At 33.3% G+C, this 14,060-nt stretch overlaps 2 protein-coding genes across 2 annotated transcripts in view; both read left to right on the top strand.

Moving 5' to 3' along the window:
• Positions 1–12,628, top strand: part of LOC147405610 (uncharacterized) — a 43,469-nt gene extending 30,841 nt beyond the window's left edge. The window contains exon 21 of the mRNA XM_086433411.1: positions 12,566–12,628. Coding sequence (XP_086289537.1) covers positions 12,566–12,616 — 51 coding nt within the window. The 3' untranslated portion in view covers positions 12,617–12,628. The remainder of the gene's footprint in view (positions 1–12,565) is intronic.
• Positions 2,472–5,405, top strand: LOC147405611 (transcription factor bHLH162-like). Its single transcript, XM_086432718.1, has 3 exons — positions 2,472–2,800; positions 4,646–4,981; positions 5,076–5,405. Exons 1-3 carry the CDS (start codon positions 2,666–2,668, stop codon positions 5,142–5,144), a joined length of 540 nt encoding a protein of 179 aa, XP_086288844.1. The 5' UTR covers positions 2,472–2,665; the 3' UTR covers positions 5,145–5,405.
• Positions 12,629–14,060: the final 1,432 nt, after the last annotated feature.

Genomic DNA, 14,060 nt, shown 5'->3' on the forward strand with positions numbered 1-14,060 from the left:
ATATAACGATTTTTTATCATTATTTTAAATGACCTTAAAATTATGAATTAACAATGATAGCACGAGCAGAGGCGGAGTCAGGATTTTCTTATAGTGGGGGTAAACTATAATTAATTGTATAGTTGAAAATTTTGAATGGAGGGAAGTGAGGATGTGGGGACAAAAATTTTAGGGAGACGAGGGTGTGGGGGCAAATGGGACATATAATTAATTGAAAATATTAGGGTGTCTCAAAGTTATGTAGGAGCAATTATCCCCACTAACTCCTTATTAGCCCCGCCCATGGCACGGGGCATAACTTTGACTAGTCAAAGTCCTCGTAACCAAACCACCTACCTACCGTTGGTCTAGTAGAAGCAGATCGAGCGTGTGAAAACACTGACAGCTGTATTTATTTCGTAAAGAAAGTGATTTCAGTTAAGATTTCTCTCTTACCTTTTCAGAAAATGTCTTCTTAATTGGATTTTTGAACATGGTTATCATGTTATCCTTTATACGTCAATTTTAACATATATGTTTCTAGTTTGCATTCATACTACAAGCGGTTGAGTGTCTAGTGCCTGCCCCACACTAATTGGGAGTTTGGGATACATTTTTTTGAATGAGTCATATCTTGTTTTGAAATTTGTCAATCTAAATTTAATTTCTTTTCACTCCACACCTTTACTTATTTATCTATGAATATTTGAGATACACCCCCCCCTTTTTATGGATATTATTTTGCTTGAGCATTATTAGGATTTGAAAGAGTCGTAAATTCATTAAATTCAAGGGTGAGAACAATCATCCAAGATATTGATTTTCTATCCGGTATTTTGTTAAGAGATTTGAGTAAAGTGGTTCGATAGAAAAAAAGAGAAAAGTGTTATGCATCCATTTTTTATATCTTTCAATAGTTGCACAATTCTTTATTTATGCTTTCAATAAAAAAAAGGAGTAGCATAATTTAGAGATTTTATGTTAAATATCATTTATGAATATATATTGGTGGAATTTTGACAAAATTTCGGTATTTTGAATCTTTCTATTAGAAAGTTGAGTATTTCTAAGCTTAGGGTAATGTCGAAACTCCAAATTTATGGTTTCAGAATTTCTCTCAATCTTAACGTGCAATATTCTTGAAATCTAAGGATTTTATAGTCTTTTTACTACAAAATAAACTTTTTTTACCAATGGATAAAAATCACCTTTAATTCTAATGATATCATCACTAAAAGTTATATTGATGGTTAAACAAAGTACCATCAATGGTTGGTTGGTGAAGGTTTCAATGGCATTTTTAACGACAATTTTTCATATCTTTTTATTTGACGTACGTATATGGATTACAATTTCAATGCAATCATCATGTTACAGTTATGTGGCTGTGCCTATGTCATGTTGGCCCATTCACTGCTTTACAAGTGTTCAATTATTTAACCTTGTTCATTTGTAGAGTGATCGATATTCAACATCATTAAACAAAAAGCATCGGGGACAGTGACTAAGACATCCCTTAAAAAAGGAGAGGCCTTGAGTTCAAGTACCCACAGGGATTTATCCTTACTTACCTAATATGTGTGATTTGTGGGGTATTGCATGTACTTTAGTTGCCTCACACTTGCTAGTAAAGTCTATATGTTCAGAACCTCCGTCATAAAAAATAACATCATTCACTATGTTTTGACTTAGTTTGAACTTCATCAAATGATTTTTTTCTTTATAAAGTAGGGGTGTCAATTGAGTATGTTGATCCACTAACTTGGTTTGGCCTGTTTGAAAAAAAGAAGGCTTAGTTGTGCTAAATTTTTTTGAGTCCATTAAATCTAGGCCTGGCGAAGGCTTAACAATGCTCAACTTATTTTAGTCTACTAGTATATTTTATTTTTATACATTATGTATAAATAGATTTACAATTTTCTAGAAAAAATAACTAAAATTTGTTATAAATAAGAAGTTACTTTTATTTCTAGCCATTGTTCAATTAGGATAGAAATTAATTTGATCCCTATTTTTTATTTAAAAAAAATATCAAATGACTCCAGACAATTTCAAAAAATGCATAAATCTAATTTCTTTTTAAAACTTGAGGTCCATTGTAGCCTATTAGGGTTGGGCTCCGACACAGCCAACTTTGGTCTGAATAGAAGTATAGGGTTGGTCTAAGCATAACCCGCCTCTTTAGGACTGGATTAGGGGCTTAACCAGACCCACCCATTGATAATGATAGCCTAAGGTAAGTTATATTGTTCAATAAATAAAGGGTGTCCCTATAAGTTTTAATAAAGTATAGGGAGGTCTTACTAATTCTCTCTATTTTGCATGGGATGGTAGTGAAATTGGTCGGCGTAAACGCAGAGTCAACAGTAACAGTAGTCTGGCTATGAGCCGCCACGTATAATGCAAGCCAAACAAATGAAGTAGGGCCCCACTTCAAACCTTTGAGAAATAAAAACAAACACTTCATAGCTGAATTATGCACCTTCCTTCTTCTTTGTGTCTCTTTCTTGGTCTTCCTTTCTACTCTTCACAACTTTAAATACCAATCTCAGGTTTCCAAAACACACACCCCAATCTAAGATACTAATTGTTTCTTTCTCTTTTCTTTTATTTTCTTTTTCTTTTGTGTTTATTTCTTGGTCTCTCTCTGCTTATTTGTTTAAAATAAAAAAAATAAAAAAGAGAGATGAAGAGGAAATACAATAGTGATTCAACTAAGGTTGATAGGAAGACTGTGGAGAGAAATAGGAGAATACACATGAAGGGTCTCTGCTTCACGCTTTCCTCTCTCATCCCTAATAACCACCACAATTCCTTTAAGGTCTGTCTCTTTCTCTCTCTCTCTTGTTTTGCTCTCAAAATGTTTTGGCGGTCATTTTTAATTAGAAAGACTTAGAAACTGAAAGGGTTTACTAAATTTACACTTTGGTTCGATGCGTTCTTCTTGGATCTCCCTCTCTTTCTCGTTTTACAGTCAAAATGTTTTCGGTGGTTATTTTAATTAGAAAGACTTAGAAACTGATGAATTTGCTAAATTCACACTTTGGTTCAATGGGTTCTTCTTGGATCTCTCTCTCCGTTTTACTCTCAAAATGTTTACACTCTCTTGTTTTACTCTCAAAATGTTTTTGGTGGTTATTTTTTATTATAAAGACTTAGAAACTGATGGGTTACTAAATTCACACTTTGGTTCAATGGGTTCTTCTTGGATCTCTCTCTCTCTCTCGTTCTACTGTGAAAATGTTTTTGGTGGTTATTTTAATTAGAAAGACTTAGAAACTGATGGATTTACTAAATTCACACTTTGGTTCAATGGGTTCTTCTTGGATCTCTCTCTCTCTCTCTCTCTTGGTTATTTTTAATTATAAACTATAAAGACTAAAAAACTAATGGGTTACTAAATTCACACTTTGGTTCAATGGGTTCTTCTTGGATATCTCTCTCTCGTTTTACTGTCAAAATGTTTTTTGGTGGTTATTTTAATTAGAAAGACTTAGAAACTGATGGGTTTACTAAATTCACACTTTGGTTCAATGGGTTCTTCTTGGATATCTCTCTCTCGTTTTACTGTCAAAATGTTTTTTGGTGGTTATTTTAATTAGAAAGACTTAGAAACTGATGGGTTTACTAAATTCACACTTTGGTTCAATGGGTTCTTCTTGGATTTCTCTCTCCCTCTCTCGTTTTACCCTCAAAATGTTCACTCTCTTGTTTAACTCTCAAAATGTTTTTGGTGGTTATTTTTAATTAGAAAGACTTAGAAACAGATGGGTTTACTAAAAATTCACACTTTGGTAATGGGTTCGTCTTGGAACTCTCTCTGGCTCAATAATAGTTTTAATTTGTTATGTATTCTTTGTCTTGTTCTTTTGAATTTTGTGCGTTCTCTTTCAAACTATCTCAAATTTTTTTTTTCTTTTTAACAACACATGATTTTATGTTCTTTAAATAAACGAAGATTTGTTGCAAATCAATTTTCAAAACATCTACTTTCTAAAGTGGTATATATCCCAATTGTAGAATTTGAAGATCTCAAAGTGCCTGCGTTGCCCAACCTATCACTAGGAATGGTGTCTTCAAAATCAACAACATTAATTCTAGGATTCCTAATCCTGATATAATGTGTGTTTTATTAGATATCTAGCAATTGCCAATACATTGCTAGCCCAAGCAATATCTAGCAAGTCTTGCTTCTTAGTCAATCCACCTCAGTCTTACACTTCCTCTTCGTTGTCACCATCATCATTTATTTTATTTGGGATGGGCAACATGAATCCTATTTCATTTAACTCTACAAGGGCTATTTCTTCATATTCAAATCTTACAATCTCTATCTACGTCATTTATAATCTTCTTCATGCATTTTGGAATCTTTAACTTGCACTAGAGATCAATTTCTCGGAAGTCTTGTTAATGATTTTATAGTATATGGTTTCTTTAAATATTTTTCATCAGTAAGAAGATAATTTGTTTAACTAATGGAGAAGGTGAACCTTTATTGCATGACCCATAATCCGGCCCATAGGGAAGAAAAATATGTGTGATTCTAGGGCAACTATGTTAATCTCATGGAATACGCTTACAAGCTTTAATTTTCTTAATTTGACTATCAAACTGTTTTTTCCTTCGAATTGATCATTAAATAATTTTTTTTCTGAATTTTCAGGATACATCCCCTCAGCGAGATCGATTGGATCGCGCCGCAATTTACATAAAAGAATTGCGAGAAAGAATAGAAAAATTGAAGATTAGGAAGCAACAAATGATGGGTATTGAAGGAATTACAAATGATACTAGTAATTCAATGATGCCAGGGTTAAGAATGCCAATATTTGAATTAAGAGAGATGGGTTCAACATTGGAGGTGATTTTGATTACTGGATTGAACAAAAATTTCATGCTTCATCAAATGATTAGGGTACTTGAGGAAGAAGGAGCTGAAGTTGTGAATGTTAACTTTTCTTTAGTGGGTGATAAGGTCTTCCACACAATCCTTTCTCGGGTATTTATTAACTTCCTATCATCTTTATTTATTTGTAGATTGATAAATTTAAATTTAAAATACTAATAGGGTTATTTAAACTTGATCTTTGCAGGTCACTAGTTCTAGAATTGGTGTAGAGACTTCAAGGGTTTGTGAGAGATTAAAGGAGTTGGTTTATTAGTTACCAGAAGGATTGATACCATGGAGAGCCAAATCAAGTGGAATGGCGAAATATGATTCATGTTATCAACCTCAATATTTGGGATAAGGAGCGATGATATTGAGCCATGAATCGATAATTAGAACGTAGTTTATATGTATTTTCATGATCCACTAGTGTGATTACTTCAATCACTGCGATCTGCATCTGACGATTTTGTACATGAAGTACGTTGTTTGACATGGTAATGAGTTTTCTCCCTTCTCATTTTAAGGTAATACCAGCAGTATTGTTTGAAAATTCCATGTATAAACAAAGATTTTTCTCATTTTTCCTTCTTGTAAAATAACATTCAACTCAGATGGCAAACTAGACAAAGGTAAAACCATAAAGCATCTGGAGATGACACGCCTTTATGAGCCAAAGAAATTAAATTAGCTGCTTTATTCGCCTCCCTCCAATAGAACTTAAATCTACAAACTTGAAATTTGGTGATGAAGCTTTGGATTTATCGAACAAGGCATACTTCCAAGAAGAGGTCATTACTTCATTAAAAATATTTATCACATAACACAACTTGAAAAAAGCCTATATTTGACAACTCAAGACGTTGAATTTTTCATTGTCAATTTTTTTCCATGGACCAAAACTGTCAAATTAATTGGGGATAGGAGAAATTTAATGGCTTTAAACCTCGAATTGGGGAGCATAACAAATTTCAAAGGCCATGGCCGTCAAAATTCATTATCTAAAATTTGTCGAATTTTCTTGTCAAAATTTTCAGTTTTCACATAGTGTAAGGCGAATCCGATGAAATAGTTAATCTCAAAAAGCCTTTTGATGAAGCAAACTGTAATGCTTGAATAATAGCTTGAAGCTCCATTGCAACTATATCATTTTCTTGAAGATACCCAAAAGCTGCGAATTTACATACTCCACGATAATCTCTTCCAATAAACCCTATTCTAGCACCACCAACCGCAACAGAACCATCTGTACTAATTTTTATTTAGTCTTCATCTCAGCCTAGCCAAACAACAGATTTTGTATGAATAAAAGCTGATTAAAACCTACATTCCCATCTCTTTAGAATCTCCAACTCAAACTGAGAGATCCTTCCTTTAACTTTAGAGATATTTATGAAAAAGTGATCAACTTTTGACGAATTTACGATTCCGGCTCACTGTTCATTTTAATTACCTAAACGTGAACGATAAAGAATTCGGAGGTTTTTAAAGTGACCATTTCGCAGGTTTAAAGTGACAATTACACTTTAAACCTGTAAAATATTCACTTTGGTATGAATTTTTGTATTTTTATTTGTATTTTTATAACAAAAATGTGATTGTTTACATTTTAGTAATTAAAATGAACAGTGAGCCGGAATTGTAAATAACTAATTTTTCAGCCCATGAAATAGTAATTCACCCATTATCAAATAAAAGCTTGACATCCAAAACAACCAGTTTAAACACCTCAACCTCCTCCTTTTATCATAAAAAACCTGAGCTTTTCATTCCCTTTGTATATGATATATAGAAGAAGAGAATGCTACACAAAGCATTTTATACACAACTAAAATTGGAACATGGTATCAATACTCATAGAAAAGGATAAATTCTTAGAAGGTGAGACATCTTTCTAGGGGGGGGGGGGGGGGGGGGACTTACGTTAATCAGGAGTAGCTTAGCAAGTACCCCAATCTACTTCTTAGGGTCTCAATTTAATACCTGTGAAGATTTTCTTAAGCCCGATAAAGGGTTTGAAGAAAATGTTTTAGGCTTCAAGGGTTTTAGTGGTTTCTTGTGGAAGGTTCAACAATCCCAATTGACCATATATCCCATGTGCAAGTAGGAAAGGGCTAAGATAGAAGAATTGAGGATCTAAGTATTCATATTATTATTTTTTCTTCCCTTTTTTGGTCCTCTTGTCATCTCAATTCTTTCATTCTCTCTCTCTTCAATCGCCACCCCCACCACCCCACTTTGACACCTTAACACTATTCATCACACTAGTTGGGAGTGAGGGTTTTTAGAGTATTGATGGAAGCTTTTGTTTGAATTAATGAAATTAAATTCTTGCAATTGGAAATTTCAACCAACCTTTTTTGGGGACTGATTTTGTGTGATTTTGCTTGTATTGTACTGTGGTTTCCATATTCTTCTTAGTTCTTTCACTAGCGAATGTCTTCAGTCTTAAATCTTTTGTTATATTTGTGTTAATAAGATTGAATTTATGATACTCTCTTCTTACATTGCTACATAGCACATTGTTTTCACGAGTAGTATTTGTTTGTGGTGCTACTAGGTAATACAATCCGCATCTGTGTTCAATGGCTGACTGTTATGTACTAGAAAAGTATTGGTCTACTGCTAGATCTCCAAGTTGAAGTATCTTTCTTCTAAATCTGAGTATTTCCTGACTTTTTTTAAGGGATTTCTGGATATTTTTGGAGGGTTTTTACGATTTTTTTGAGTAAAGTTGGGGCTTGGATGATAGGTAGGGAGTTAGAGCTTCAAAATTGAGGTTTGGAGAAGGTTAGAGAGACTTTTTGACCGACTTTTTCTAGGATTTTTTCTGACATTCGAAATTAGGTTGTGGAGGCTCTATATTTATAGAGTTTTTTTAGAAGAATTAAGGTTTGACTAGGTCTCCTTTTAGATAAGGTGAATTAGGATTTTGACTTAAGTCTTATTTGATTGACTAGGTTTCTTTAGATTAGGGTTTTGACTTAAGTCTTATGAGATTGACTTGATCTTTTAAATTATGATTTTAATTCTTACGTACAATAAAAGAATATATTTTTAAGTTTTGTGGAGAACCCCTAATTATATCTTTAATTATTTGGACCCCCAGATGGAAGAGTCTTTTAATAAATATCAAGAGGGCTCCTTTTAAATAAGTGGGCAACCATCAACAATTTTACCTGAGGACTTGATTGACTAATTTTCTTGGTTCAGATTTTTAAATTAATTTTATTAAGGTTTCACTTTATGTTAATCAATATTTTATTTATTAATTTTAAAATTTTAAATTGTTAAAATTGAAAAATTATTGTTTTATCCCTGAAGAGAACTTGTGTTTCAAGTCGTTTTTCGATGTTCCAGGATGTTTTGGAATTGATTTTTCATAAGAAATTCAATGGGATTATGGGTTTGTGTTATTTATGAAATTTTTTGTATGAAATGATTGTAAACCTTATGAGGGGCATTTTTGTAATTTTGTCGAATTTGGTGAAAATTGATGAAATGATTTATTTGATTTCATTTTGTTGTTTTATGTGTTCAAATAGGTTTTCCTAAGTGTAAGGGGGCTCTAAGGATGTTTTGATGTTAGAGGTATTTTGGTAATTTAGGTACTTTTTTTAGTGATTTTTATCGTCAAATTTCTTTTTGTCTGAAAAATGATGATTTATAAGTTTTGCCTCATATTTTCCTATCGTAGCGTGGTTTCTACAGTTTTATTTGTTTGAGATACCTAATCTGAATTTCTGGAACATATCTAACAACAAAATAGAGCATTGCAATATCATCCATCATTGGGAACTGTCACAATCGAGTTGACAAGTTGATTAATTAGGCAAGTGCGAAAATGGAGTGTCTACACATATACTTCAAACCTTTCTTCCTTTCATCATAACCAATGAAAATGCCTTTTTTTGCCTTTGCATCCAATTTTGATCTCATTTGATCTGGTACATGAACAAAACAAATAGATCCGAATACTTTAAAATGTTTGATACTAGGTTTCTTCACAAACATCAACTCATAGGGAGATCTTATATTAATCGGGCTAAGAAGCACCTTATTAATTACATAAGTTGCAGATGCCATACCCTCTGCCCATAAGGCCTTGGGCAAATTATTTGCATGTAGCCAACTTTTACAAGTTTCAACGATGTGCCTAATTTTTCTTTCGGCCACCCCATTCTGTTGAGGTGTATAGGCACAAGATAACTATCTTCTAATACATTTTGCCCGACAAAATGAAAAGAAGTCATTGGAAGTAAGTTCACCACCATTATTCGTCCTCAACCTCTTGATCTTTTTGTTAAGGATACCTTCAACTGTCATTTTAAATTCTTTAAACTTTAAAAATACTTTCGACTTCTCTTTAACAAAATAAACCCATGTATATCTTGTGAAATCATCTACAAACAACAATATATAATGGAAGCTAGAATATGAAGGTGTGTTACAAGATCCCATCAAATCGCTATGGATACACTCCAATGAGACCTTACACTTAGAATAAGATTTGTCAAATGGAAGGCGATATGCCTTACCATATTGACAACCTTCACACACACCTCCATAACCAAAAGAAGTTAATTTGGGCAATCCATTCACCAAAATTTTCAGCACCATGACTTTCAATTTGTCCATGCTAAGGTGCCCCAATCTAGCATGTCAAATTGATGCCCGATCATTTGAACTCATACTATTAACATAGGAGGTAGTCGAAGATCAAACAAATAAATCTTTAACTCTTGTACCTGTATGAACGACATCCGCCTTCAATTATGAAATATTCCGAAGGAATTTCATATCTTTGGGTCCAAATAAGACATAATGTCCCGAATCTACCGCATTAGAAACATAAAAGAGGTTATTTTTCATGCCTGGTACTTGAAAAACATTATTGAGTGTGATGTGATCAGCTCCATCGCCTTTGATGATAACAACTCTTTTTTAAACAGGGTGAACAAAGTTGTCTGTCCTGTTGATAGCGTAATTACCGTTGTAGTTGCAGAAACTTGAGAACTTAGACACGTCACTAGTGAGATGATGCCCACAGCTGGAATTAATGATCCAATCATTCTCAAAATTAATTGATGTCAAAGCATTAATTGAAGTGGCATTTGCTATGAAGCATTTTCCCCACTCCATATTGTCTTTAGGTACACCTTCCTTCTCGGCTACATTTTCTTCTTTCAATTTTACCTGATAATTCTTCCTTATATGCCCTAGTTTACCACATCGGTAACACTCGATACATTTCCGATTTTCATCATTTTTGCCATATGATTCTTCATCATTATTCTTGAAAGAAGTATCATTAAAGTTTCCATTATTTTTGGAATCTCTACCTTGCTCCTTGCCCTTATAATAATTCTTTTTGTTGCTTGAAAATAGAGCATCTTCATCATTTATCGTAATTGAGCATCTAACCATTTGAATGAGCCAAAGAATCTTGAGAAGTAAGAAGGTTCTCGAGCTCCACTAAGGATGGTTGTACATCCTACCCTTGAATAGATGTAACATAAGGAATATATTCCCTTTTTAACCTACGAATTATGTGGCGTTTCATTCGTGCTTCCGAGATACTTTCTTCTGGATCAAGAATGGAAATTTCTAATCAAAGATTTTTAATCTTCAAAAAGAATTGTGAGATAGAGAGCTCACCTTGGCTAGTGTTAGCCAATTCATTTTCTAACAATTACAATCGAGCCACGTCCTTCTTGTTGAACAGCCCATCAAGAGTAATCCAAATCTCACGAGTAGATTTGCAACCCATGATGATATCAAATAAGCAATGAGAAATAGAACGCTTCAAAATTGACTCGCATTTGCATTAGTCTTTCCCCATTTCTTCAAATTTTCAACATTTTCTGGAGTATTTTATGGAGCCACCGTATTATCTCCACCAACAATCTCCCATAAGTCTTCGTCAAGAAGATAAGACTCCATATATGATCTCCATATCTTATAGTGTGGATTGAGTAAGCAACTCAATACCAAAGCCATTGAACTTTCTACCCATATCCATCTTCAGGAGTAATTGATCTTTTTCACCAAGAGAGTCAAGACGATATCAACACCACCCTTGTGGCTTGAATACCATGTGGAGAAAGACAAAATCCAATTTTTTGAAATTTCGCTTCTCAAATAGTATGGAAACATACTAGCCCAAGATTCACAACCAACAACAAGAAGAAGAATAATTAAAAAAGATGAAAAGAAAATTACTAAGTTAATTCAAAATGAAACTTTACAAGTTGGAAATGGGACCTCCGCTTATACAAGATATGGAATTTGGAGTGTTGATGGTATTTACTCACTTTCTCTCTTCTCAAGGACTATTTCAAGGATTTTATTTTGTGAATGAGACTTCCTACATGTATATATAGGTGGTGGGGGAAGTTTCTATCATGTTAGAATGCTTATTCAAGAAGTTTCAAGAAGGTTTCTAGAGGGTTCAAGATGGAAAACGAAAATACATTGGAGCTTAAGGTTGGTTGCATGGGAAAATGGAGATAATTGATGTTAATGGGGTCTATCAATAAAGGTGAAGATTCCAGAAAAGTACATAGGAAAAGGTGATGAGGTAGAGAAGAGAGAGAAAGTGATGTGTGTCAACTACAAATGTGAAGTGGGGCTCATACAAAATTATAAATACCCTCACTACAATCCTTAAAATAAAATAAGACTTCTGAAAATTAACTTTAAAATTTAACAAGTTGTAAGACTAGGAAAGATAAAATCAGAAATTAATTATAGGAGTAGCTTCTATAAGAAATAAAAGAAAATCATTTGAAATGGTGTGTGCATGTGCAAAGAAGGCCAATAACTACAATGGTAAGGATCACTTCAGTGCAAGTTTAAGGTTCTAAAAGAGCAAGATGGCCAGAATGATGTGGTTGTAGGTAGTAAGGAAAGAAATCAAGGCACATGCCTTGGCTGATGAATATATTGCTCAAGATAGAATTGAAAGGTAAAATAGGACTTAAGTTGCCGATCTCAGTAATTGGGATATGATGTAGACAGTGATGATGATGATGTCGGTTCACATGTTTCTTTGAATGTGTCACTACGGGCATCTACGATGTAAACCAACCAGACAAGTGCAAGTACATGATAACACTAAGTTTTGAGAGACATGGCAGAGGCTTACCCTGGTATCTCTACTTCGTGACACTAAATAGTGTCACAGTTATTCCTAAGAGATACTAATGACATCCCAGATTAGGTTGAAAATTTTGGAAAAGAAGAAAGTAGAGTTTTTAAAAAAAAAAAAAAAACACTTCCTATCATAATAATCTATTAGATCAGCACATCAATCCAAAAAATCCAAAATTATTTTTATTAGTATTTTTAATTTGGGAGACATAACTAACCAGAAGTTTCATAAAGTAATCATGAAAAGATAATGTAATGTCATTGCATCTGTTCAACACCTTAAAGGTGTTGCAATGCCATAATGGAAAAGAAATACATATTATATTAAATGGAATTTTTTATTTGCTTGTTTTTCTCGTCTGTTAAGGACGTTGCTTGCCAATATTTCTCGTTTATGTTGAAGGCTAACATGCACGCAGACCCATCTGTCCTTAGAATTCAGTTATTTGTTTATTTAGCTACGATTATTGGTGTCTTTACTTCTAATCCTTTATATAATTTCTTGAAAGGCATAGTTACAAAGGTTATTAACTCTTATTGCAGGCTGTTGAGAAAAGGAAAGGGAAGAAGAAGGGTCTGTTTTTTAACAAGTAGAGCGCATTTATTGTAAAGGAGGGCGTGTATTTATATATAGTTGAGCATGTTTGGATGAATACAGGTTTGTAGATTTCTCCACAGTTTGTGGATTTAAACGTCATTTTTATGAATTATAGAAAAATTTATCTTGAAATAGATGAGATCCATTATGATTGAGGCTCTCTCTGCAATATTCTTATTCTTACAATCTTACTAGTCTTGCTGTTAAGCTTTTTAATTAATACACAAAATTTGTGCTCTGTTCAGTTCTTGTGTTGTTTTAATTTTTCACTTTTACTGATGAGGGTTATGTTTTAACTTAAAGGCTCAGCTACTCTGTGGAGAGATTCTTGGTACTGGAATACTGGTTTGGTGGGAAATCTTCTAAATAGATGTAATTGATTTCTGGTTTTGATTCCCAATATTACACAAAACTTGATCAATACTGACCAACGGTCTCACCATCTGTTCTATGTTTTCTGTAGAGTGGCTCCAATAAACTCTACTTTGCAGATATTTGGGAGGGCGATGTATTGTCATGTGGCCCTTCCAAACTATCCATCAGTATTTTAAAAATTGGAACAAACGGGTGGTTTGATTGGATTCAATTAGATTTTTTAATAAAATCCATTCAGTTAGTTTTATGTTTTACAAAAATACATAATTAGAAAAAATTAAGTAAATATAAATCAATCCTACCAAACGGAACCACAGAGAGAGAGAGAGAGAGAGAGAGAGAGAGAGAGAGAGAGAGAGGATTAATAATGGAGTTTAATGGTGATATGGGATTTTTATAGAGTAATAATGGAGTTTAATGGTGATATGGGATTTTTATAGAGGACCTTCTATTGCCCCCATCAACTTTTACAAAGACCACCCAAACATGTGTGCTAATTCTTTGATGATATATATATTTTTTGAAACATTTTCTTTGATGATTTCATATGAATTGGGTTGCTCTTAGCAAAATTTTTTGTGGCAATAGAATCTCTATTTTTATAATATTTATCCCAATAATTAAGATAAAGTGCAGATAATGATGGCCATTGAAAGAAAATGCATGGTTATGTAGTGGACCATTTGGTTAATTGTACTCTCTTGGGTTGGTATTTATAAAATTAAACAATTTTCAAGAGGGTGGGGAGTATCCCTTTTGTTTTTTCATTATCCCACCCTTCTTTACCACTAAAATTTATAGGAGAGAGTGGTTAAGAAGAAATTGGAAGAAGATAGGGGAATCGAAAAATTATTGAAGAGAAGGTTGGGAATTTTTTGTTATCGGGGGCTAAGGGTTCATGTCGACCGATAATCTAGGTTTTTTTCTATGCAAATATTGGGGTTATCACTGCAAATGATGGTTGACTAATAATCTTTATAATAAAGTTACTACTGTAGGATAAACTATGTTTAACCTATTCAACCTCATCTTCAATCTAACGTCTTCAATGTTTTGTAAAGAACC

Source organism: Akebia trifoliata, chromosome 3 (genome assembly GCF_017979445.1).
Source record: "Akebia trifoliata isolate Shusen 1 chromosome 3, ASM1797944v1, whole genome shotgun sequence".
NCBI classification, from domain to species: domain Eukaryota; kingdom Viridiplantae; phylum Streptophyta; class Magnoliopsida; order Ranunculales; family Lardizabalaceae; genus Akebia; species Akebia trifoliata.